General features: G+C 43.2%; 1 protein-coding gene across 1 annotated transcript in view; it reads right to left on the reverse strand.

Moving 5' to 3' along the window:
* GALNT10 (polypeptide N-acetylgalactosaminyltransferase 10) overlaps positions 1–27324 on the reverse strand; it is a 126996-nt gene that overhangs the window by 37178 nt on the left and 62494 nt on the right. The window contains exons 2-6 of the mRNA XM_088475673.1: positions 25138–25240; positions 23161–23299; positions 19670–19836; positions 859–1044; positions 258–441 (exon numbers count right to left, since the gene is read on the reverse strand). Of these exons, the coding sequence (XP_088331799.1) occupies positions 258–441; positions 859–1044; positions 19670–19836; positions 23161–23299; positions 25138–25240 (779 nt within the window). The remainder of the gene's footprint in view (positions 1–257; positions 442–858; positions 1045–19669; positions 19837–23160; positions 23300–25137; positions 25241–27324) is intronic.

Here is a 27324-nt window from a genome sequence, read left to right on the forward strand (position 1 = left end):
TATTCACACGCAAGGACACCATTGACTGTCAGAATGCGATTAAACGCTAGCCGGTATCAGCGGATGGCATGATGAAGGTAGGATAATGGCACATTCCATGTTTATAGTAACATGTTGAACTCCACCCGATACCACATGTTTAGTTTTGGCTTCTTCTCGAAGCACCACAGACCAATAGAACTACACTTTTGTAAAGGAAATGGAACAATTAAATTTAACTTTAGTAACATTGTGGAATAAATGCAACTGAAACTCACTCGAAAGGCTCACTGGGATCAGAGATCTGTAACTCAGGAGGGATGGGGATCCGCTTGTAAAACATCTCCCAGTCAAAAGCCCCTCGCATGGCGTCACCGGCTTGTGTTTCATACCCGAAGTTGTCATGGTCGATGACATCGATCATTGGACACACAATGGTCTTGCGGTTTTGTGCTATACGGTCTGCAAGAGGAGAGAGATTCATTTTAGACAAGTCCAAGCCTGGCTCGAAGCTAATGTGGATTAACGGTCATCTCTCTATCAGGAAATTAGAACACTGAACTCTGGAAATAAAGCAATGAGCTGTTTGTACATAATCTACCTTGTAGGAATGGATTTAGGTCAGACATTCAGCCAACAGTGACACATGCCAGTTCTCTCAGCTGCTGCCTCACAGCAACCACTCTCTGGAGAAAAAGGACTTTGTAGTTTGAAAAGAAGCATTAGCCTAAAACATGCTAGTAATGGCAAATGTGACATTTAGTGCACTATTCCTTGGTAAAATAGTGGTGACTACTGTACATGATGCAGCAGAAGTTAGGTAGTGTTATATAAATAAATGTAGTTCTCTATGTGTCCAGCAGAGGGGGGTGGTCTCACCGAGCAGTGGTGGCAGCCAGTTCACATTGGCTTCACAGTGCGAGTCTAGGAAAGTGATGACTTCTCCAATAGCCACCGAGGCCCCCAACATGCGAGTACGTATGAGGCCTTCTCTCTTCTTGGTGCGGACTATTCTCACCTTCGGGAAGTTCACCATGTAATCTTCTAGACGCTTCTTCAGGTGCTCTAAAATAGAAGCAGCAGCATTCAGATCACACAGCAGTGGTCAGCTTCCGGCGACCTGCATGCATCCTCCTGACCAGGAATGCTTTTACCACCTTCAGACCGAAATCTCGAATCTGAGTACCCTTAAGGAACACACAGCCTATGGTTTAATGCAGTGTTTCCAAAACATAGTCCTCATGGCATCCTAACAGTGCATGTTTTCCAGATGATTTAACACAATAGATCTACAGGTGGTACTAATAATTCCTGAGGATACCATAAAAACACGCAATGTTCGGGTTCCATGACGTTTAATGAGACTTCCCACTCAGAAACCAACCAATCGCCTCTGTACATCCCATATTTGCCATCAATTTAAAATCTTTTTTCATGAACACTTTAGAATTGGGTAAATCTAAGACCCCATGAGCTGCGCTGGGTCTGCCGACCAATTAACTAAATACTGAGGACCCAATGAGGGTGGAAACAGCTCAGGCCAACAGCAGTGGACCCAGGACTACACAATTGCGCAATTCATTTTATTTATTTTTAAGTGCATGTTCCTGAGCTAAAAGCTTTAATTTGCAACCATTCTCTTTACAATAGAGGAGCAAAACTTTCAGTAATTATTGTGCTTTTTCACAGGTAACATAACTAATTGTACTTATCACCACTGATCCTGAAGAAAACTTGAACTCATTAACCTAAAAGTTATAAGGACCACCGATCCAGATGATAAACCTAAATATTACATAAAGTTTTGATGACTAAACGGGATTTATAGATTAATTCACATGAAACAAAAAGCACATAAATGATTTATCCCATCGTCGTCCTCTTTTAAACACAACATTCTACATACACACTAAAAGACACTTGTATCCAAGTACATTCCAGCGAAATATATTACTCCTCATCAGTGCAGAAGATCCCTCTCACCTCCTGAACTCTGGAGCTAATGGGTTATTCTGCAAAGCACCTTATTCTATTTTTTTTTTTGGAACGAGGTTTTATTTTATTTTCATTTAACATTTATACAGTAAAATGGTTAATCACAGTACCCAAACAATAAATCATCACAAATTAAAACCTTATTTATCAAATTACACGTTACATAAAGGGTTTATTTTTTGCCTATTCTAGATATTTTACATCCATTTTTAGAAAAAAAATATATAACTCATCACTTCTTATTTTAAAATGTTGTTTTCTGGACTCAGCTGTTCCTCTAGAGCCGTTTACCGACACGGGGGCCACAGCTGAGCTGCACACAAGTAGATCGCTTTGCAGCCAAAACCTGTTTTCGCTCTGTGCAGGCTCTGGAGCCGTGTGCACGCAAGTAAAGGCAATGAAGAGCAGTGTGCTACTTAGCTGCATCACCGTTTGCAGGTGAAGAGATGTAAATGGGGGCAACTTAGGTGATGGCACGTAGGCAAAGATTAGTGGTCATGTATAGATGGAATTGTGGGCAAAATTTTGGTTACATTAAACGGACTCAACGCCCATATCATTTGCGGTAGTCCTGGTTTAAGAGTGATCGGAGCAAAGTCATGATTAGAATAGAACTTAGCAGTGTAAGGTAAAAAATAAGTGAGCCAGAAATTACCATGCAAATCTCCCAATTGAAACCACCCCAAAGGGGTGACTGTACTAAGCAGCATCTTGCTTTTCTTCATGTTTAACAGAGACATTTTAAATGTCAGTAATGTTAAAAGCAAAACATGGCGCGTTTTGCTTTTAATATCATTGCTGTTTTAAATTTACGTGGTTAAATTCGTTGAAAAGTTGTGGCTTGAGAAGCTGATGTTTGGTCTCCAGAGACGAAGACCTGTCTAATTTTATCACTTTTCTTATTCACCCTTTTTTGTCATCAGAAGAGTAGCAAAGAGGGTTTCTGTTCAGTAGACTCAGGTGTGACCATGTGTAGGCAAGTTTGAAGTTGAAAGAGATTGCACAAAATATAACCAGATCAAGCATCTAAATGTTCAGAACTGCACAGAGTAGTGAATGGAGTCTCTTGGTGGACCGATTCTGGAAGATTTTAGTGCCAATTACGCCATTATATGAAGTTGTGTTCACACAGCCAACTTGTAAATAGATGACAGAATATTTCAGTTTAATAGTAACGTGAAGCTCAAAGAAAAGCAAAGACAATGAGAACTACAGTACATCAGATATACAGGAATTTTGCTGCAACTTTGGACAGCATTAAAAAATACAGAAACCATTTTATAAACGGACATTCCTTAGGTAGGAAGGACAGTTGGCAACAATGATTAACCTTCTGCCTGTGTTGTGAAAGCCAACCATATTGGTCCTCTGAAGGCATAACACATAGGATGAACGCTCTGCAAATATATCGCAAAACAAGAAACCGCAGATATCGTATTTTCATAATATTGGATCAGCTCAAAAACATGGCTACTTTCATACTCTTTAAATGATACCCCTTTCACACTGCCGTTTCAACTTGGGTTGCGGCTCGGTGTGAAAGGGTCCCCGAAAAAAAAACGGGTCCAGTGAACAGGCAATCCAACCCAGGTAGCTTGCATGGTTGACACAGGAACGGGTGAGCCAGGTCATCTGACCCGGGTCACGTTTACAGCATAGGGAGAGGCTGTTTCCAGGAGCTTGGAGATGATGTCATCTCCAAGCGCTGGCAGAACAGTTCCACTGCTCCCGTGTGCAGTGTAAATGGCGTCCACCTGAAAATAACCCAGGTGTGAAAAGGCCTGTCCCGGGTCTGACCGATATTGGAATAGAACCGGGATTTTGGTGTGAAAGGGGTAAAATTAGTCCATTGTAATATTAAAAATCCTATATAATTTAGGAAAATATATTGCAATTTCCCCATATATGCATAAACAAGCATCCCTTCATGTTTAACATGAAGAGCTAAAACAGGCAGGGCCAACATTAACCACGCAAGCCTAATAGACATTGCAATACACAAGTCCTGCCCTAGAATAGTCTACAAGTCACACTATCCAATATATAAAGAGCATTTCTGCTGTACAAACGCATTCTTGCAGCAGCTGCCATTCCTCTTTTATCCCCGAGGACTACTTCTAGGCTTGGCTAAAGGAATTCAAGTAACCATACAAAAAATATCTCCATAAATAAAATACATTTCTTCTACATAGGTTTTTACTATTATTTACAGAGCAGACGTCCTTCCACCGCTGACTTACACTGCTCTGCAAAGCTATTTTTCTCTCCTCTAATGCTTAAAAAACAAACAAATAACTGTATAAACTTTTTCCTCCTACGGTTCTCTGGGGGCACCATGGCAGACATTAAAGCTTTACGGTTTTAATAATTTAGAAGCTGTGTGTGGCTTTCAAGGAATAGATATGGCACGTCTGGGTCTCAGTGGGGAACGGAGAGATCAGATACATGATCTTTGCCAGAGATTTCAGCAGCTACAGTAAAACTTGCAAAAGCATAAAGATATAGCAAAATAATTAGGTATGGGCACATTAAATGTATTAACTTTAAATTAGGAGTTCATGAAGTCTAGTCTTACTCTTTCAGAGAAGGTAATTTTTTCAATTAAAGTTGAACCGTCACATACAGTAAATAGCCATCGATTGACCTGAACCAGTATTTAGCCTTCCAATTCACGAGGATCTGAAGGCAGATCTTATGTTGTGTACACACTTTTTCATATATCGTTCAATCGACAAACTATATATCGCGAGTGCATCGACGGGTGTGTACAACCACAATATGTCTGAACTACATCATTCACAGATATATCAGGTCGGCCGTGCAGGACAGACGATGCATGTGTGTACGTACAATCTGCCCACCGCCCAGACACTGGCTGCAGAGACCGCCGACACAGACAACTCAACTGGACGGGCAAATTTAAATGCCCGACCTGTTGTGATGTCAGGCCAGAAATATCGAGCAGCCGATTAGTAAGCTATACACACTAACCAATCTGCCACTCTGATCGGTCTGATGACCGATCCTTTTTCCTAGTGTGTACCCAGCATAAGGTATAGGCCCCTCTAGACAGGTAGAGATATTTCCGACAACACCATTTAAATTCAGCAACGAAGTACATTTATAGCATAATCTGCTTCTTAATAATATCAACTATGCGGGCCATACATCTACGGTCCGATTCCCCTTTCTGCCAACACTGTTCAGACGATCAAAACCGCCGACACATGGACACAGATGATCGGCTATCTGTCGGCAGATAGGGGAAAAACAGCATGTTCAAATTCCCGGACGCGATCATATTTTGGTTGAGACTGGCAAATCAAAAATTTCCAACTTGTTGGATTTCCCAGACCCCGACAGAATGAGGAATTGGGGCAATCCATCTCAGCTGATGTATGGGCCCCATTAGCTTGAAACATTTGAAAAAGTTACATTTTGAATTTTAGTAATAACTTGCATTTATTTATATTTTTATGAAATAGCTGGTAATGATGTTTAAAATTATGCGTCTGAGGAAGCCCACTTGGGAGAGTAAAGCAAAAAGATACAAAGATACCTAAATGTTAGCAGAAGTATCATTATTAATATTCTCTATTTAAATAGTGCGGATATATTCCATGGAGCCATACGGTTGAAGAATTGTGGTGCAGGTAAAGTAAAGCTTACTATCTACTACTACAGTGCTATCTCTAGAGATGGCCTTCCCCAAATCATGAGGAAAATATATGTAACATAGACGGCAGTGGTACACCCTCTACGGCAATCCTACAGCAGGAAATATTCACTGAAAAATGGCTTTATTTAAATAAAGCCATTTATTTTAAACCAGGACAGTAAAAGGAGTACATTTTATCCATGTGTGTTTTTTAACGTTCTCTTTTTACCTTTTGTCATGTTTTTTTTGATAGCAGAAACAAAAGGACAATGCAGGGCTTCCAGTCCCATTGTGCTTGTTTGAACAAGAAATCTGAGTCATGCATATGCACCAAGACTGGTCAGTTGATGCTGCAAGAACTACTACTGCCGCTATCAGAGAGTATGACTGAGCTGCCCCAGCGATATTTTCCAGTAATGGGAAACCATCCATATTGCCACTTGCTAATAAATGTGCACCCCCCCTCAATTACCATACAAAACTACAGCTCAACTTTTACATATTTATTCCCATATGTGAGGAACAGCTGCTTCACTGAACACACACTTACATTATAAGTTTAGTTTTCAGTTTATACATTTTCATTGTGACCTTTTAAATAAGAGTAATCAGTAAAGTTTAATAGAATATTTATGCCATATACAGTAATACTGCAGAGTATGCTTAAGACAGCCACAATTCCCCTAATTAGATAACCACGCCAAGCTATGCTGCCCTTAACTGTGATATACAAGGTGTTTATGGGTCCAACAGGTTGCAATTAGAACTTAAGCACCGGCTGTCCCATTAAGATTCTAATCAGCGATGAAGGGCAACGTGCAGCAAAAGGGCAACCGAATAGATCTGAGAGCGCTCTACCGTCCTGCCATCTTTGGGGACGGAACAGACAGGAGGTCTGCGGAAAAATAAGGAGGCTCTCAGGGAGGCAATTAGGGTTCTGGCAGAGAGAGCGCAGCTAAATAATTTACTCTGATTGCTGGGAAAAAAAGAAACAGCTGTTCAGATTTAGCATGGAGAATCTTACATTGATAGAGCTGCCAAAGCTTATAAAATTATTTATCAGACAAAGAGAAATAAATAAGAGTTGTCCTGATTGCCACAGCTACTGTGGGTGGGCGGAGATCCAGGGTTAAACCGAGCAGCTTTTCTGTAAACCACTGGTTTTGTAACATGGACACACTTGACAGCAAAATGATCATCGAATGGATGACTGGAACCCTATAATCTTTACACATGTCCACATATGCTGTAGCATTGTGCAATCACATTTTCTTGTTTGTTTGTTTTACATTAATCCCTGTTGCAGACAAGATCGCAAACTAATTTCCTTAACACAAGCACTCACCACAGCCAGTTTAATCAGATGCAGAATGGGAGAAAACTACTGCAACCTAAGTAAATCCTAGTTGGAATCAAACCCAAGGCCCATTTTAGAGTTACCCATGTCCCCATTATAGTCAGATTGCGCGACTATCTTAGTCCACAGCCTCACCGTCTAAGCCGGATTAGAATGGCTGTGGGGAAGTGAGTACACCAGTTTTAGCCAAAGTAGTCAAAGAGGGGTTCACAGGGTCACCACAAGCAACGGTTTTTCCATGGGGTGGGGGAGCTCTACTCATGGAAGAGAAAGACCAGAGAGAGAGGGCGGGGGGGAAGAACTGCCAGAGAGAGCAAGAGAGAGGGGGAAGAACTGCCAGAGAGAGCAAGAGAGAGGGGGAAGAACTGCCAGAGAGAGCAAGAGAGAGGGGGAAGAACTGCCAGAGAGAGCAAGAGAGAGGGGGAAGAACTGCCAGAGAGAGCAAGAGAGAGGGGGAAGAACTGCCAGAGAGAGCAAGAGAGAGGGGGAAGAACTGCCAGAGAGAGCAAGAGAGAGGGGGAAGAACTGCCAGAGAGAGCAAGAGAGAGGGGAAAGAACTGCCAGAGAGAGCAAGAGAGAGGGGAAAGAACTGCCAGAGAGAGCAAGAGAGAGGGGAAAGAACTGCCAGAGAGAGCAAGAGAGAGGGGAAAGAACTGCCAGAGAGAGCAAGAGAGAGGGGGAAGAACTGCCAGAGAGAGCAAGAGAGAGGGGGAAGAACTGCCAGAGAGAGCAAGAGAGAGGGGGAAGAACTGCCAGAGAGAGCAAGAGAGAGGGGGAAGAACTGCCAGAGAGAGCAAGAGAGAGGGGGAAGAACTGCCAGAGAGAGCAAGAGAGAGGGGGAAGAACTGCCAGAGAGAGCAAGAGAGAGGGGGAAGAAATGCCAGAGAGAGCAAGAGAGAGGGGGAAGAACTGCCAGAGAGAGCAAGAGAGAGGGGGAAGAACTGCCAGAGAGAGCAAGAGAGAGGGGGAAGAACTGCCAGAGAGAGCAAGAGAGAGGGGGAAGAACTGCCAGAGAGAGCAAGAGAGAGGGGGAAGAACTGCCAGAGAGAGCGAGAGAGAGGGGGAAGAACTGCCAGAGAGAGCGAGAGAGAGGGGGAAGAACTGCCAGAGAGAGCGAGAGAGAGGGGGAAGAACTGCCAGAGAGAGCGAGAGAGGGGGAAGAACTGCCAGAGAGAGCAAGAGAGAGGGGGAAGAACTGCCAGAGAGAGCAAGAGAGAGGGGGAAGAACTGCCAGAGAGAGCAAGAGAGAGGGGGAAGAACTGCCAGAGAGAGGGGGAAGAACTGCCAGAGAGAGCAAGAGAGAGGGGGAAGAACTGCCAGAGAGAGCAAGAGAGAGGGGGAAGAACTGCCAGAGAGAGCAAGAGAGAGGGGGAAGAACTGCCAGAGAGAGCAAGAGAGAGGGGGAAGAACTGCCAGAGAGAGCAAGAGAGAGGGGGAAGAACTGCCAGAGAGAGCGAGAGAGGGGGAAGAACTGCCAGAGAGAGCGAGAGAGGGGGAAGAACTGCCAGAGAGCTGTTTGAGTGAGAAGGTTAAATAGTTTCCAAAGACAGAGGAAGAAGAAAATTATATTGTGAAGGGCAGTGCTCAGTAAAAAAAACAAAGAAAAAAAACACAATAGGACACAGCTACAGTGATGTGTCATTAAGGGAAAGCCAGAATAGAAAAAGTCAGATGCACAGCGTGTCAAAAAACGACAGCTAACAGGAAAGGTGACAGGTGACAGAGACCAGCAGCCATCATCTTCCCGTAGAAGACCCAGAAGGGCAAGGGAACTGTCACTGCCATTCATATTAAGTCCTGTGGGAAGCTGGATCTGCTCAGAAGGTGGACAACTAAAGTCGCTGTTTCCAAAATTAAAACCCAGTAATAATCTGCTAGTTTACTTTTGTATTTACGTTTGTGATTAGGACAGCTCATTATTAACAAAAAAGAGTTTGACGTAAATGTCAGTGCACAAATGTGACTAAGTAAAATCAACTGACAGAAATGCTAGTGTAACATTTATATATTTCTATAAATACTACAAAGTTTTTCTAGGTCAATTTATGGTAAATACAGTTTAGTTTTAGTAGCTAAACATCTATTTCATAATATGGGAAAGATTTCTGGACTGCACACCCTGAAAAAAAAAAAAAAAAAAATTATATATATATATATATATATATATATATATACATATATATAGGGAGGTGCTACCTGATGAGACTAATTGCAGGCACAAAAGCAGACAAATCTCAGGTGCACAACTCCAAATTATTAATAATATATAAATTCAATACAATTTTGCAATCAATAGAGGTTTTTAGCATAATCTTGGCCAAGGTTATGGGCCTACCCACCATATCCAGGTAACCTCTTTAGGGTAGATCGCCAAAAATACTAAGAATGAAATACATACTGTAGTGCAACTTTGGTTCATTTTTGGGGCGTGGGTCTCCCTGGATTGCCTTTGTTGATCTGTTTCAGGGCACCGCATTATAACACATTTTAACCCTTCACTGTTTGTTTATTATATATGTACCTCACTTTTTATTTTCATTCTTTATATGCAGCAGTAGCTGCTCCTAACTATCTCTTTACACTGCACTTTTCTTACTATGGCGGTGCCCTGGGGCGGCTTAGCTGGGCTAGTTTGGGGGTGTCCTGCACTCTGGATTTGAATCTTAGTATGTTAGGGACCTACCCTAAAGAGGTTACCTGGATATGGTGGGTAGGCCCGTAACCTTGGCCAAGATTATGCTAAAAACCTATATTGATTGCAAAATTGTATTGTATTTATATATTATTAATAATTTGGAGTTGTGCACCTGAGATTTATCTGTTTTTGTATCCATTTCATAATGTTTACACAGTGGATTTTAGATACAAGCTTTAAAGCTGCATACACACAACGATGTTAGTAACGGACGATTTTAGTGAACGATTTTCGTTCAGATTTTCCCCTGAAAAAGTGAACGAAGATCGTTTATACAAACCGTTGGTTACTAAATTAATAAACGATTTTCATGAACGATGAACGATTTTTAATCATGCATACAGTGAATGGACATCGTTCATTCTGTACAACATGAACGATTTTCTGAACAAAAATCGTTTGTTGGACAGTCAGAATGGACGATGAACTACAAACTTGAACGTGCATGAACGATTATCGTTCACCTTAAAAAGATGAACAATTTTATAAACTATTTAACGATAACGACATCATATTTAAATCGTTCAAAAAACCGTTGTGTGTGTACGCACCTTTAGTGAGCAGTTTTAAAACTTCTGTAAATGAAAGCAGGTCATACTGAAATTGGTCATGGAAGGCTTCATAATACTGGCTCTTTAAGCAAAGCAGATAGTCACCATTATGTTGCTGATTCAAATAGTGGTGATATTCAGCTGCGCACACATCTACCCAATACGGTGAGGTAAAACTAGCGATATGGCGCGTCCCGAGATGCCATTCTGCTCAGCACATGGGACCTCATTCAGACCTGTTCGCAAACGGGCCGAAATTTAGGCCCTGCGCAAGTGCACATGCGCAAGCCTCAGAGCAAGAGAGAAATTCTCTCGCTCCGCAGCTCACTACAAAAGGGGCGGCTGTCGATGGTGATCGACAGCTCGCCCCATTTTGTAGGCGTGGCGGGGGGGTGGCTTCACAAACAGAGGCGTTCCTTAAGGAACGCATGCAGTTTTGTGGGCGGCCCCACTGACATCAGCAGTGATGTCAGTGGGGAGCTTCCTGCTCGATCAGAGCAGGAAGCTCCCTGGGGCTTGCGGTTGCCGAGACCCAACCTCAAGGTCTCGTCGCAAGCCGCGATGGTCTTGACCATCGCGACCACCAACCTGGTCGGTCGCTAAAGCTGTGGGTGGTAACCCACAGCTAAGCTAGTGACCAGGATGCCGCAATTCAAAAGAGAAGCGGCCCCCCACATTAAGAGCAAGCGCTTGCATTTTGCGAGCGCCTCTGAATGAGGGCCATGGTGTCTGAGCAGCCGCCTATAAACCAGTTTCTCAGAGTGTCAGTGTGTACCATTATTATCAGCCACTTTTGCAGTAAACAGAGAAACCTCGTGATAATTGATAAAAAAAAATATTTTTTTTCTTTTAAATGCGTAACATGACTGGCACTGTTCCAACAGTCTCTGCCAGAGGTAGGTCACCTATCGCAATTAATAAGAATCTCACCAAGCCCTGTCACTCTCAGGTCATCAGGCGTATCCTATTGTTTCCATTGCCCTCACGAAGGAAGTTATATTTTTAGAATTATAGCTAGATGGCCATGGGTTACACAGATGAAGGTAGTAAGGAGTTGTACAGAAGTACAAAAAAAAAAAAAAAATCAGAACACCCTCATCTTAGTAATTCATAACAATTTTGTGCAGCACAAATTGTTCTTTGCTACAAAATAAGAACAAGTTATGGACGATCACTTTTCTCAAGAATTCTATAATGCTGTATTGCCAGCCTGTGCCGCTAATGCACTCCTTATAATTAATACCACTTGCCTGCGGCATGTTCCCAGTGAAACCGTCTGGATGATGATAGCGGCAGGAAAGGCATTGCTCACAATTGGAGGTAAATCTGATTCGAGGCAATTTATGTGCATGGTTTCGGCTCTTAAAGCTTCAAGCGTCTCAAAAAAGATGAACAACTCATTCAGTTTATCCTTGTAAAAAAAATATATATATATAAAAAAAAAATAATCACAAAAATCTAGTGGTTGAAAGGATCCGAAACACTGCCTCCCAGCAAGCAATTAATGCCTCCTTGTAGCTGATTGAAGACCCGAAGGAAAGTAACGACTTGCTTTTGCTGAGTGCATGGGCTTGTGGGACGGGAGAGTGGTTCAATGTCTCATTCACTTCGCATAAAGTACTTTAACGGTCTTTAAAATTGCCTCCTCCTCACATCATAGAGCTACAAAGCAGCAAAGCAAGTCAATCAATAAGGCTTCTATTTGAAAAGTGCCATATATTACTATCTGTACAATTTTCCCAGCAAGATGCTTTAAAGGCGGCTCAGAATGTAGCAAAAAAAATTTTTTAAAAGCATAATTTCACAAGAAGGCTTCATTATAGCAAATATATAATTTACATTATATAAAATGCAGCTCAAGTAGTAGGTGAAAGTGAAAACGCAAACTGTATATCATCAGTGTATAAACAAAAAGTAGGTTGGGAATAAAAAAACAAAAAACAATTTAACTAAATTAGAAAAATGCACAAATACTATGTACATGTGTATAGTATATGGGGGCCATTCAAGTGTTTGCGCCCGCGGCTATCACTAACGGACGAAAAGTCCTTGTTTTGGGCACCCAAATTGCTGTTTGCGCAAACTAACCAGGACTTTTGACGGGTATAGCCATTTTACATGGCTAGTCCCATGTTATTTGGGCACATGTGCAAAAAGGCATGGGCACCCAAAAACAATTGAATAGCGCCCCCTGATCTCCCATCACTTAAGATGGGAGATCTTGCGCGATAAAACAATTGAAACTACTCTATAGATATTTGTGCACGGCTACACATTGCACCGAACGTTTGAGGCCAGATAAAGAAACTACTGTACCGAACATAACTGGATTGTCTATAAATGTGCAGTAGGTTTACACTGGTATTCTAGTAAAAATAATATACAATTAAGTCTTAAACGGTCATTAAATTGTAACACAAATAAGCCACGTTACACATCGTCTTCATTTAACTCATTATAAAGGTAAATTATTCCATTAGCCATAGCTCCGGGACTGTTACATGAAGCCATTTTTCCCCGGAGGCTCTGATGAACCAGCAAATCAACTAAGGTAATAAATTATAATTGACAGCACAGAGGGAAGAGGTGGGGTGGGCTGTGCTGGCACTGGAGGTCCAATCAAAAACTGGAACTGACCAACATGTCAGATATTGACAAGAATACTGGATTATTACTGCACATGGCACAGTGGTTGCTCACAGACTACACGTTGCAGAATCCAGCCGATAGTCCCAGTTTTAAAAATATTCTTTATATTAGCACTGCTAAATAAAGTATTTGACGTACAAAAAAAATTGACACTATTACTGATATACAATATTGTCACTATTACTGATAAACAATATTTATACACACTTTTCATTATATATGTGAACCTGGTATTGCACAACTTGGAATTTAGGCACTCACTTACCTGAAAGAATCTAATAGAAATGTTAGAGTGTACCTAATATCAAATAATGAATGTATTGTTACAGGGAGAACACGGACCACTCCTGTTATAAAGAACAGTGGAGTCACTGCTGGGACCCTTAGTGCCACCAGTATATTATCTCAGACTGCCAGACAGTTTATCCTTAAACAGGCTTGCAGGTTTATTGTGGGTAACAGCGGCAACAGATATAGCGGGAGGCAATCGGGAAGCCGACTGCCTAAATACCGGCAGCCGGCTTCCCGACTGCCATTTCCCGGCAAGGGTGAAATGCCGGGCATCTAGATGTAGACGCCCGCATTTCCCCGACGCCGGGAGACCGGCGCCCGGCATCCCGATCGTAGGGATGCCGGGCGCCGCGAGCGGACAGCCGCGGGAGGACAGCGGCGGGGGGGGGGGAGGGTTAGGTTTAGGGCTCTCGGGGGGGACTTAGGGTCAGGCACCCCCCCGGGAGGGTTAGGGATAGGCTAGGGGGAGGGAGGGTTAGGGTTAGGCATTCCCCCGGGGAACTTAGGTTTAGGCAGCGGGGAAGGGGGTGGTTAGGGTTAGGCACTTGGGGGGGAAGTTAGGGTTAGGCACCCCTAAGGAGGGTTAGGGTTAGGAGGGTTAGGTTAGTAAATACTTACCTATCCACGATCGGGATTTCCAGCGCTGTCGGGCTTCCGCTGCGTCGCACTCTGCTCCTGTCGGGCTGCCGCTGACGGGAATCGAACCGCCGGCCATGCGGCCGGTGGTATTTCATACCAATTCCGATATAGCAGCGGTTGTCAGAATATATATATATATATACATACAGAATATGCAGAATATACAGAATATGCGGTTTATGTCACAAAAGACAGTGATGGTGATAGCGGTTATATAATTAGTGTGGCCGCAGCCCGACCACACGTGGCTAAAATCTAAACACCGGGACTGAAGGGGTTAACCCTCTTTGCACGGTACCATCTTTAAAGGGACAATGTAGGTGCAGGACGTCATGTACTGTAGATTTATGGGTGAGATTGCATTTTATCATTTAAAATGCAGTGCGCAATTTAGAAATTGGGGAAACCGGTTTGAATGTACAGGCTATGCACTTCTAGAAATGTAATTTGGAGACAAACTGCTCTAGACATCTTCCCCTAGGGATTGATATGGTAATTGCCTTAGCCTGGCAGTGGAGGGTTGGTGTTGACTGAACAAGCCTTTTATTCGAAATGCGGGCTAGGAGAGCGCCTGTGTCTCTCTGGGTAAAATACCCAGCAAGTTTAGGGAAAACAATTTGTTTGTGTTTAAGAAGCTCTTATTGGATTGAACTTCTTAAGAACTTAAGGTGTTAAGACAGGGAAAGCCAAACTGGTTTTATGCATTGTTCCTCGTATTTGAAAGAATGAATGGAATTTATCAGTTCCTGTGAAATGTTATATTTACCGTTTGAGAGACAGTCTATGCTAAGTTTGTGTGTTTTAGGAAAGCCAAATGTTTTTGGGTGGTAACGAGGAAATTTAGTTAATTTCTGTGAAATGTAAGATGTTTTTATTTATGTTTTGTGAGTAAGAGGAACCCAGGGAGGACTTACCCCCTGTGGTAGTGTGTATTGGAGTGGCATAAAAGAAGGGCATGTGAGCCCTGTATGTGTACATCTTTGTGTATCTTTTTAAAGATCAAGACTGCTGTATCATCTGTATGTTGTACCCCCTTGAAGCTAAGGGGAAGGGTCTTTTTCAAGACTGTGAGAAAAAAACATCTTCCCTTTACTAGGACTGCATCTCAATCCTGCGATCAACAGAATTACGCCAAATGCTATTCCGTTCTCCAGCTGTTCTGGGTGGAACTCAGCATCTCCAAGTTCAAGCCACCTACCAGCTACCGTGCAGAACCTGGTCCATTGCGAGGGATCAGGAGGAATCAGCTGACACCAATCAGGAAGTGTGGCTGCAGCTAGTCGACGCATACGTAGTAGAAGCGGTTCCAGGTTCCAGAGGTAGGAGACTGAGTACGTAAGAGGCGGTTCCAAAAGGAGTTTGGTGGCGGCAGCATTGTTAAATGCCCACTTCGCAGTGGGCAGTGGAATCCCTGATACCACAAGACCCAGTGGGAATCAAACCCAATCTTTGATCGAGTGTCAAGTTGAGGTCGTCCGGTCACAAATAGGTACTCCCAAACTCAGAGGAACATGCGCTGCAGGTCCGTGCTGTACATTACACACACACACGGCAAGATGGCACAGGGGTGAGGGGACATGCATGTGCAGTAACTGGTTCGGCGACCATCTTGGTAAAGGTGGCTGGCTGTCTTCAATACATAGCAGGAGCCAGGGCTGGAGCACACTGCTCTCTAACAGAGATGCTTGGTAAATCTGTGTTTTTGGTGTGAGTAGTTTGCTTTCTCTGTAAACAGTTGAGGTGTGTCCAAAGGACAAATCAATTTCAATTTATGAATAAACTATCTATGCCAACTTGGGCCACTAGGGGTCACAGAGGACAATGACAATGAAGACCATTTACCCGCCAGACTAACAAAAACATTTCTTAAACATGGATCTAGCAACTGTCAAGGTTCAGTGAACCCATTTTGCTGGGACTTTGATGTCATAATATGCTTGTGCGATAATTGAGACGGTCGCATTGGTTTCTCCTAAATCACCTGAAGGAAACCAGTTCTGCGCTGATGGCTGTAATGGGTTTGGGCAGATCCAATTCTACTTTCCCTAATTGGTCAACAGTCAATGCTCGCTAAATGGGCCATTTCCAAACTGTTCACTGCTTAGGTGGAGACATGCAATAGGAAAATATGGCATATTTTATAAATTAGGTATACTCAAAATACAAAATGTCCCTAGGGAGAAAATTTTACTTATTTACTTATGTTTAAATTTTTTAAGCTTTAGTAGGCGTGAAATGACCAAGATGGTAAATGTTTTGCTTTGTCCTTGCATGTAAAACTAACTCTTTTGTCAGAACACATGTGCTGTTTTGCAAGGTATTATAAAGCCATGAAGCAGCGACTCCCACCAGAGAATGTATCCTTAGCAGTAGCAGGAGAACTGAACGGACTTAAGCTGCATATCCACTACACCAGGGGTGGAGAACCTTTTTTCTGCCGAGGGCCATTATGATATATATAACATTATTCGCAGGCCTGGTGCAGGCCACTCCCCCTCAGTGTGATGTCACAGGGGACGGGCCACAATCACCGGTGATTACTGCAATGCCCGAAGCTGTAAAGACAACGGTGTGACCGTCTGAAGTGTCCAAGGATGCTTCAGGCGGCACTACTGCATAGATTCTGGCTGCAGGGTGCCATTCTAGGCACCCTGCTAGCCAGATGAGTTTAGCAATAAAAAGCTCAGAGGCCCAGTCCGAATTATACGGCCCCCGGGCCTGAGGTTCCCCATCCCTGCACTACATGATTCGCTCCATGAGCGATATCATGTAGTGTGTCCCCGGCAGTGGTGTGCTCCATGTCCTTAGCAACATTGAGCACCCACACTGAACGATATATATAGTTCAGTGACGTCACCCTCCTACATCAGCATACTTGCAGAACCTGACATTATTGTCAGGATGCCCTGATCAGGAGGGGACTGCTGGGACAAGAGTCCCGGGCCCGGACACTGGCAGAACAGGAGGGGACCCACGCCCACTCCTACCCCCAATGCGCAGCCCGCACTATATATGTGTTTATCCTGTGTTTGCACCTGCCCTTTTATATATTTGATATTGCTGACTGATCTCCCTGCACCTTCCTGGTGTGCTGGATGATCGATATCGAACGATCCCACCAACGATGAGCCAGCGACCCGCGATCAAAGACCCTCATCGCTGGTCGTTTGTGGGGTTGGAAGGCACCAAAAAAAATCAACGATCTGAACGATAACGATATGAATATCGTTCACATCGTTAATTTTTATCGTACTGTCTGAACGCACCATAAGCGAGGGAAGGGGGGGGTCCAGGGGCCCTGCCTATTTTTCAGTCCCGGGCCCCACAATTTCTAATGGCAGCCCTGCCTGCAAGTACGGGCGATGGGCAGTGTCGTCAACGACCATCGGGAGCGCGCATCGCTGGTCGTTGACGCCATAGTCACTGGACGATATACTGAATGATTGAATAATAATGATATCGTTAAGTCGTTCATTATATCGTCTAGTCGATACGCGGCACTATACTGACAAAAGAAATTGCTTTCAAGCTTCACCATTCAAACAGAGGCCTAATATGAAGTGAAAAGGGAAGTAAAGGGCCGTTGACACAATTTATCATCCTTAGGACCAAATCACTCTTGGCACTAAATCTCCTGGGTAATAAATTTGCTGAACAGATACATACAGCTGGATAAATACATTACGACCTCTTTATTTCATATAACCTTCTGCTATCTACTATAACAACCACAAGTCCATTCTCCATACTCCCTCACTGCTCAAACCAATTCAGTATCATCATTAACCACACAATGCTCTTCCTCATCCCACTGCCCCCTCATCAGCCCCTGTGATTATAAACCGCCTATCAACATGTCTCGTTCATCAGTATTGGCACGTAGCTCCATGCATCACCTCCCCTTCATCAATATAATCATGGTACTTATCCACTCCAGTCATCACTAACCCCATTGTTCTGCAATAACAACCTCCCTTCAGTAACCATCATTAATCCCCATGCTTTATTATTGATGCAGCTTGTACACAGCTTTCTGGGCACCAAGTCTTCTCCTCCTCAGCATAACACAACACAGTAGTGCCCGAAGAAGAGGACACATGTTCTTACTTGTGCAGGGCATCGTAAGGTACAATGGGCTACTGAGGATTGTGAAACCCTACCGGAGAGCTTCAAATGAACCAAAGATTACTGGAAAGAACAGGTTCTCCAGCACTGGTAAGGGTGAAAATAAGGGGTAAAAATATTCTAAACCACATCTATGAGTAGCTGAGATTTTGATACATTTTTTATTTTTACGTTAATGCTTTATTTGTATTTTATCTTTTCATTTTTATATAATGTTGGCTAATCTAATTTTATGTCTATATGCTGATTATTGATGCTGGGGCAATGTTTAACAAAATATTGGTTTTATATTCTAATAGTGATAAAGTTTTTATGTACATTTCAAATTCATCTATCCGTGACAGTTACCGTATGTTATCTTAATTCAATTTATAAATTAAATAAAAATGTTATTGCCCATTTTTTACCTAGAACTGATTGAGTTAAAGGTACTTAATTTCAACGAACTGCGGCAAATTATTGGACTATCCCAAAACTTTTAGCTCTCCTGATATGGAAGAATAAGGGTTAGTTTAGTCACAGTTGGTTTAGAATATTTTTACCCTACTCTGATCCGGAGAACCCCCGCTCTCCTTAGGCTGCAGGTACAAGGTACCCTTTGGTGCCACCCACATCCCTAATCTCACCAGATTAGTAACAAGCCAACATAGGTACATGCCTTGGGTGTAGACCAGTTAAGGGGCCCATCCATTTGCCGACTTTCTGCATGATGCGACCAAAACCAGGTGGTTTTGGTCGGATCATACAGAAAGTCTGCAAGTGGATAGCCGGCAAGGACTAGCGATGCACGTGCACGCTGGGTCCTTGCCGACCCCGACTATCTATCGAACATGCCCGTCAACCTGACGACGATCGTCAGGTTCCACATGTTAATAGATAGGGAGGTTGGGCTCCTACACTGAAGACGTTCAGTGAACGTCTTTCAGAGCGGTGCCCCCACCACAGTGACTTGAAAGACTGAATGCTGGATGTTCAGACCTTCATGTCGTTAAATGGATAGGCCCCTTTAGGGGAGCCCAAGGAAAACAGATGACTTATGTTGTGTATTATTATATACTGTTATACTGTTGTGTATTATTTTACTTTTGTTACTGCTCTCTTTGCAGTTTTACAGCACTGATTTGGTCAGTTTCATCCAGGGTTAAATTTATCATTTTAGCAAAATGTCTCTATTTTCTCACCCTGTAATAAGTAACTCTCTATTCATAGAAAGACATGACTGAAATGAACAGAAGTTAGAAACAAAAAGCAATGTATGTACTAAAAGTTGCAGGAGGGTATAAAAAAAAATAAAGAAATCTGAAGGTCAATAACCCCATTAAATCTACTTAATTCAGGTTAATTTAATCAATTAAAAGTTATATTAAAGTTGAAATAAATAAATAAAATTACTGAACATAAAATGCATTGTATACTATTGGCTGTCCCCTGATGTACTTCTACAATGCCATCCATCAGACTGTCTTGCAAATTAATTTCGGCATCAGAACCAGGTTCTCAAACTCGGTCCTCAGAACCCCAAACAGTGCATGTTTTCCAGGTCTCCTCACAAAATCACAAGTGAAATAATTAGCTTCACCTGTGGATCTTTTATAATGCGTCAGTGAGTAATGAATACACCTGTGCACCTGCTGCGTGACCTGGAAAACGTGTACTGTGTGGGGTCCCGAGGACAGTGTTTGTGAACCACTACTCTAGACAATGCAGTGTTGGGAAAAAAGCCCACGCACCTTTGTCACTGAAGTCGTCCACCAGCACAATCTCGGCGATGAGCTCTGGGGGAGATCGGTTTAGGACGCTGTGCACGGTGCGCAGGAGGGAAGACCAGCCCTCGTTGTGGAAGGGGATGATCACACTGGTGTTTGGTAGCTTGGTTGAATACAGCTTGCTCTTGCAGCTACAGTAGAGAAAAATAAATAAATCAGAGGACATAAAAGGGACACCTGTCAGCTTCATACACAGACTGTCCCTCGAGCTCATGTCAAATGAGGACAGCTTGGTAACGTCTGAGAATGCAGCAGCTGAGAGGTGCAAAAGTACAGATGGGGATCACAACTGGTGATACGTACAGCGACATGCAATGATATAAGCATGGAGTAAGGATGCAGAACATGTCTCAAAGGAGCTACTGTATGCCATTGAGACCGAGTAATCATCATCCTTACAATCTAAATCACACGCAGAGCTAAATCTTATGGGGAACATACTTGATGTGATACTGAGTGGATGATGATTAGAATTATATCTGCAGCTCCAATTATTACATGCTCCAGCAAAGCATTATGCAGAACTGTCTGATCTCCCATCCAAAAGGAGACATTCTATTGAAATAATACTTTTAAACCAGTGTTTGTTTTCCCCTGTTTTTCTCGCAATGTAAAACAAAGGAACTCTCACGTCAGAGTATGTGTCATTCAAAAGACATAGCTTGGCTTCTAAACGGTGCTAAATGGTGCTATCCTGTTCTGGATAATTTGGCCACAAGGGGGCAGCAGTGCTTGAGTCAACGTAGGGATGAAGTCTCACTTGGCTTTCCGAGTTGGTGAAGTTGGCAAATTGGCTGCTCCTTATTAAATGGAAACAGTTAACTACACACAGTGGAAGTTTTCATTTGGCAGCTGAAACAATAGTAATGAGAGTGCAGACTATCAATTCACCAGGAACCAGCAACATCACAGAGGTTTCAGTGACTTTACAGATTGTTAACAAATTGCTTGGCTGCAATATCAGGAGTAATGGTTGAGCCCTGAAAACAGCTTATCCCATTGTGTGCATGTGACAGGTACAATTTAGTCAGTGTAAATGAATGAATACTCATTGAAAAGTATGACTGGTCTATTTTAAAAATAATGAAAAAAAAAAAAGTTGACATTAAAAATAAAACAAAAATAAAAATGAAAATGACAAAGTTCAAATTGTGGTACTTGAAGTCCTTAACCCCTTTGCTACGGAGGGTTTTCTCATCCATGCTATGTGCTGAGCCCATTTTCTGATGTTTGTGCTTGTCACAATCCAGTATCAAATCAATGATTTATTTTTTATGCAGCACCCACACAAACTTGTTTTTCTTTGTGCAAATGTTAACAGTCTTAATTTAAATGCTAACAAAGGGATTAAATTGTTTTTGTCTCCAGTCTAAAGTGACTAGGAGTTATCCAATTGTTTGAGTGACCAGTCCCGTGCTGGTTGCCACGGCCGCATTCTAATGCACAAATGCACGGGATTAGCTGCGTAAAGCGGCTTCTCCTGTGCCAAGTGTAGGCACGCGATTCAGTTAAAGTGCGCCTGGCACTAGCTCCCAGCCCCAAAGCCCTACTTTAGGCGTATTTCTGCCCGCACCTCAGGAGGGTGCAAGCAGAAGTCCACAATAAGGGGCGCCCAAAACAATTGAATAGATCCCGGTCACTTTAGATGGTAGCTACGGGTGCTCAAAACAATTGAAGCATCTCCCAAGTGTAGGTAAACTAGCGCAGTCCCACAAGGCCTACCACATTAAATAAGGGGAGAAATTATTTTATTTGACACAATATGGGGCAGATCTGGAGATCTGGTCTTTAGATCCTCACCAATGTCCCCCTCCCCATGGGTGAAAATGTTTGCTGTTTAAGTCATTGGTTGGGGACCTACTAAGTGGGCACATTGTTTGAAATAGAAGACGCTCCTGTTTAAACAAGGATGCCCGCACGTGTGCTGCCCAGTATGGGGGAGATGGGGCACATTGTGCCTTCTTGCCATCTATGGAAAGCTACATATTTTGATGTCTCTGGTTGAAATTGTCTGGTGATCAAAGGTTATCACAAGAAACAGATACAAAAGGGACCACAATTTAAAGTAGGGGAAACCCTTTTTTCATAACTGGGTGCCCCCACATTCACATATATAATTATCGGTGTGACAGCATGTCGTGCCCTCCTGTACAGATATACGACTGCCGTTCAAGGGATAATGTCCGATACACTGACCATCAGAAATTAACTTCTAATGCAGCTACTAGTTTGAAAGAGGGTATTCCATCTCTTTAGGTGCCAGTGAGGGGGAGATAGAGTGACTTACAGTCCCTCCCCCTATTCTCTGGCATTTTTTTTCCCCCCTTTAAAATGACATCACTAGTAAGAGACCACTCCCAAACGCAGTCTGCTACTGCCTACCGGTGTTTAGTACCAGTGAGAAGACGGTAGGAGGAGTTATTTTAAATTACACACTAAACTGCGGAAGACAATTGAGACTCGTCCTCTGCAGTATTAAGGTGCAGTCCTCTGTGGTGAAAGGGTTAATGCTGAAAACAATATTATTTCTGCTCATACTGTGCCCGTCACCTAATCTTACGGAGGGAGCCATTTGATGGATTCAAATAATACTGAGCCTACAAATTCACTAAGAAGGAAGGGCATCACAGACACAGAGCACAATAACCTGGGCTAAATGTAGTCTAAAGGTTATTGACCTACCAGAATATATTTGGACCTTGGAAGCAAACTTTATTCACAAAAAGTATAACTGAAAACTGTATATTTAGACATTGATCCACTGCACTCTCAACTGCCACAACTGGGATGTGACTGTTGTGTACACAAATATATAAAGTTTTTATATCGCTAATATGAATGCAGTGCATCTGCACATATTTCATGTTTATCCCTGGGAGACTTTGCAGTGTCTGGGAGTGAGCGGTGCGGAGAAGACTGCAGTGTGGTGTATTGTACGATCACCAGAAACCTCTCCTTGTAGCACATGGCCCTCATTAGCTCAGCTGAATGCATAAATCCAGTGTGCTAGCCGCACGTACAGAGAATTAAGATTGAGTTTCTCTGTCATAAGACTCCAAATCATGGGGGAACACAGAAAGCCAGAAAGTGATTTGTTCATGATCCATTTGAACTCTTACTGCACACTCTTAAATAATACATACACAGATGCCCATCCCACCTTCGTTATATTTTTGGTGGCACCGAGAGACGAATCGACTCATTAAGGAGCTGAAGTAAACTAGGTGCACAGGTGACGGTTGCTGACTGGCATGCATCTTATCATAGCTGTCGCTTTGCATACGGTCACAATTGCGGCTTTATTAGTGAACACAATTTGCACTTGCGATAGGGGTCGCAACTGAGTGCAACTCTGCATCATATTATCGCCAAATAAAAGCACTTCTCTGTCTGTGAAACGTCATACAGGAATCTTCACTGCGTCGTAAAGCCTAAGAGCTCGGAGATTTACTCACTTTGTGTGCCGGATATCTGGAACAGATCTGTTGAGTGAGATTTTGTCGCTGACGTATATATTGAATCCATTTTCGCGGTATGCCTGCTCCACGCGATCTGCATCGGTCATCACGAAAGGTTTCCCCTGCTCGCCATTACCTAAGTTAACGTACACATCATGAACACAGAGTATAAACAAAGGTAAACAATCAATCACTATAGAGGGCGTCCCAAGACGGTGACTGGAAGATACATTTGTTAAGCTGGCCATACACACTACAATTATCGGGGCGATCCGCCTGATACCGGCGGATCGCCCCAATAATTGTAGCGTGTGGGGGGGCGACCGAGGGTTAAATATTGCTCGGTCGGGCATGCCGGATTGTCCAGCATGCCCTTCCGATGCACTATTTCCTGGTAAACTGTCGGCCGCATCGGGCAGTGTATGCCCAGCCGCGGCCGACAGACAGACAGACATTTCCTGTGTTCCTTCCTATGGAAGGAGCAGGGAAATGTCTCCTCCCCCGGGGGCGGAGAGCGGATGTCGGGCTGATACACTGAGAGAAATCTCACAGTATATGCCGGCGACATCTGCGGCTGGCAGGCTGCCAGATAAAATGTCTGTCGGTCTGACAGACATTTTATCTGGCCGTGTATGCCCAGCATAATAGATGTGTAATACCGATACAAATTTCTTATTATGAAAACCATGTTTTGTGCTTTGACAAAACAGTACAAGAAAAAAGTAAACAAAACGGTGACTGAGGCCAGTGGCACATGGACGCTTGTGCCACTATGTATCACACACGCTTGGACACAATTCCTGGCACACTAGCACTATACTGTATGAGCTCTGTGAGCTGTGCGAGAATCACACCGCAGCGTTCACACTACCAGCTATTCCAGAGGTTCCCAAACTCGGTCCTCAAGGCAGAATGGGTATGAAGGGATGGGTTCATATCCCGACGCCGGCAGTTCGAAGGAAGAAGATCCCGACAAGACAGGTAAGTACTCTATCCCTACCCCTCTCTCCCGCTAAACCTACCTTAGTGGGGCCTATCCCTAACCCCCGCCCCCTAGTACCTAACCCTAACCTCCCCCCCGGGGTTCCTAACCCTAACTTCCCCTTAGCGTACCCTAATCCTAACCCTCCTGAGGGGGTGTCTATCGCTAACCCCCCCAGGGGTGCTTACCCCTCCCCCCTAGGGGTGCCTAACCCTAAGCCCCCCCCCCCAAAACCTAACCCCACTACGATCCCTAAACCTACCCTCCCCCCCTCTCGCAACTAACGCTAAGGGTGCCTTGGACTTACCTCGTTCGGGCTGGTGTCCTTCGGCATTCTAGGCGTTGGTATTTCGACATCTATCTTAAGTCCCTTGTCGGGATTTCCTTTTCGGTATTGAGACCAGCGGCATCGCGGCCGCCGGTCTCATAACTGCATACCCTCAAGGCACCCTAACAGTCCAGGTTTTAAGGATACCCATGCTTGACCACAGGTGGCTTAAGTAGTACCTCAGTCAGTTTGATTTAACCACCTTTGCTCAACCATGGATATTTCTAAAACATGAACTGTTGGGGTTCCTTGAGGACCGCATTTGGGAACCTCTGAGCTATTCATTTGCAAAAAAGAACAAGTTACAGTGGATAAGCAGGCAAACAAAGCACCATTTGTCTGTAGCGTTAAAGTGAACCCATCTCTTACAGACCGCAGAAGCAGCCATGTTGTGGCCAATAGTCTGGAAGCAGCCCATCAGAGAACCTGGTGCCTCAGTGAGGTCAGCAGGAAATTAAAGGCTGCATGCTGGTGAAAATAAAAACTGGCTTGCTGCACTGTATACAGGTGACAGGTACTCCCTAACAGGATGTTTTGCAAATTGCTTAATCAGTAACCAAGATTGCTTGGAGTCACACTATCTATGTAGCTTTCGGCACTCCAAATGGATGTTCTGGATTTTAATCTTTAATACTGACAGCAGAGACAGGATTGCCAACACTACCTGTTCGATCGTGGTCTAGTCTCATTCGCTCATAGTCATGCCAGTCTTTCTTCCCCGTGCCTTTGTAATTGGCATATTCATCCTTTTGTCTCATCAGTGCAGCCTGTAAATGAGATGAAGGTAAATGTTAAAAAGAATTACAGAATTCACAGCTAATACGTACTGTGCTTAGATACATGCTGAAATCTAAAATGACACCTGAAAAGATGTTAGTCGACTGCAGTTTCCTGACCTAAATGTACCTTCATGTGGTTTCTTATTAATTAAAAATTAAAGAAAACACCATTGTAGCCTCAGACTCCTCAAAGTATCTGTACAATAAATGATACATGAAGTGATGTCAGTACAACATAGAAGCAGACTCAATTTCAAACAACAAAGCATCTGTCAATGCAAGTAAAATGTTACATGTGTTCCGGTTCCATTACAGGGGACTTTACATTCTAGTGAAAATTGAAATTCTAATTCTATCACTCACTTCAAATCAAAGAAACTAACTGCTTACATTAACTACAACTGTAAGTGATTGGCCGTCATATATCGTTTCTTGATTAGAGTGAATAATATTCAATGAACAGCAGTTAGCTAAATGCTACTCCCCAGTAACACTCAATGGATGGTAATTACGTTAACCACCTTGATGTAGTGAATTTAATGCAAATTGCCTGAATTATTGTATTACATGTGCAACTGTGACTCTATAGGAAGCAAGGATTTAGCATTCCGTTTATCCCGAACAGCAGCAGTAAAAGAATATTGACATTGTTTTTTTTATACTTATAGCTGCTCTCTATACTAGTCCAAAAATATACCAGTAGGTTAACTGCATACAAAAATGGACGTGTCTCCGTGTGTTAGGGGTTTTAGACTGTAAGTTCCAATGGGGCATGGACTGATGTGAATGATGAAATATAATTATTAATCAGAATAAATATATAAATATTATGTGTAGAAGAGCGCAATATGGCGGCACAATTAAAACAATAAAATTAATATGTTGGAATTGCCATCTTTGGATGTTACAGTAGAGAACCACAGAGAGAGTTTAATGTAAAAACATAGTAGGACTTTATCGCAAGCTCTGTCCCTGCAAGGGATTTTTGATAAATCCCTGTGATATTTCCAAATTTCGCAAACCAATGCGAATTCAGGCGAAGATATCACACTACAACCGCATTTTAAATGACTTTAAGGGGCCTATATATCAAAGCTTGATGAGAGAGAAAATTGTGACATATAGATCACCAACCAATCAGCTTCTAACTTGCATTTTAGAGGCTGTGTTTGAAAATTGACAGTTAGGAGCTGATTGGATAATACTTTTTCTCTCACAAATTTCTCTCTCATCAAGCATTGATACATAGGCCCTTTAGTGACTTGAAATGTGAGAGACTGGCAGCAATGTGTCAGTGTATAGTGAGCAACATCTTAATGAGGAGTTCTCTTCATAATTTCAAGAAAGCCAGCTCAAGCTTTAAGCCAGTGGTCAGGGAACAGGGGTAAATTACCCCACATGGGGTAAAAATGAAATTCCTGGGCGGTAATGGACAGACAGCCGGGCATTCATATGAATCATAATATAGAATAGGGAGGCTCTAAGCCGGACGCCCGCTGCAGCACCGCGTTTGCCAGAAGCTGGAGTTCTCTTCTGAACTCCAGCTTCCTCCTCTCTCCATACACACTATGGGAGAGAAGTCATGACGTCTCTCCCATAGTTCCGAGGAGCAGCCGGGCGGCGGATGCAGTAAAGGGGATTAAGGCAAGTGTTTTTTGGGGTGTTTTTTTTTTTTACAAGCGGCACTACAGGAGCATTATATGGGGGGCACTACTACAGGGGCATTATTTGGGGGGCACTACTACAGGGGCATTATCTGAGGGCACTACTACAGGAGCATTATATGGGGGGCACTACTACAGGAGCATTATATGGGGGGCACTACTACAGGGGCATTATTTGGGGAGCACTACTACAGGGGCATTATATGAGGGCACTACTACAGGTGCATTATATGAGGGCACTACTACAGGAGCATTATTTGGGGGGCACTACTACAGGGGCATTATATGAGGGCACTACTACAGGTGCATTATTTGGGGGGCACTACTACAGGGGCATTATATGAGGGCACTACTACAGGTGCATTATATGGGGGGCACTACTACAGGAGCATTATTTGGTGGGCACTA

The sequence above is a fragment of the Taudactylus pleione genome, unplaced genomic scaffold, assembly GCF_031769625.1.
Source record: "Taudactylus pleione unplaced genomic scaffold, aTauple2 ptg000176l, whole genome shotgun sequence".
NCBI classification, from domain to species: domain Eukaryota; kingdom Metazoa; phylum Chordata; class Amphibia; order Anura; family Myobatrachidae; genus Taudactylus; species Taudactylus pleione.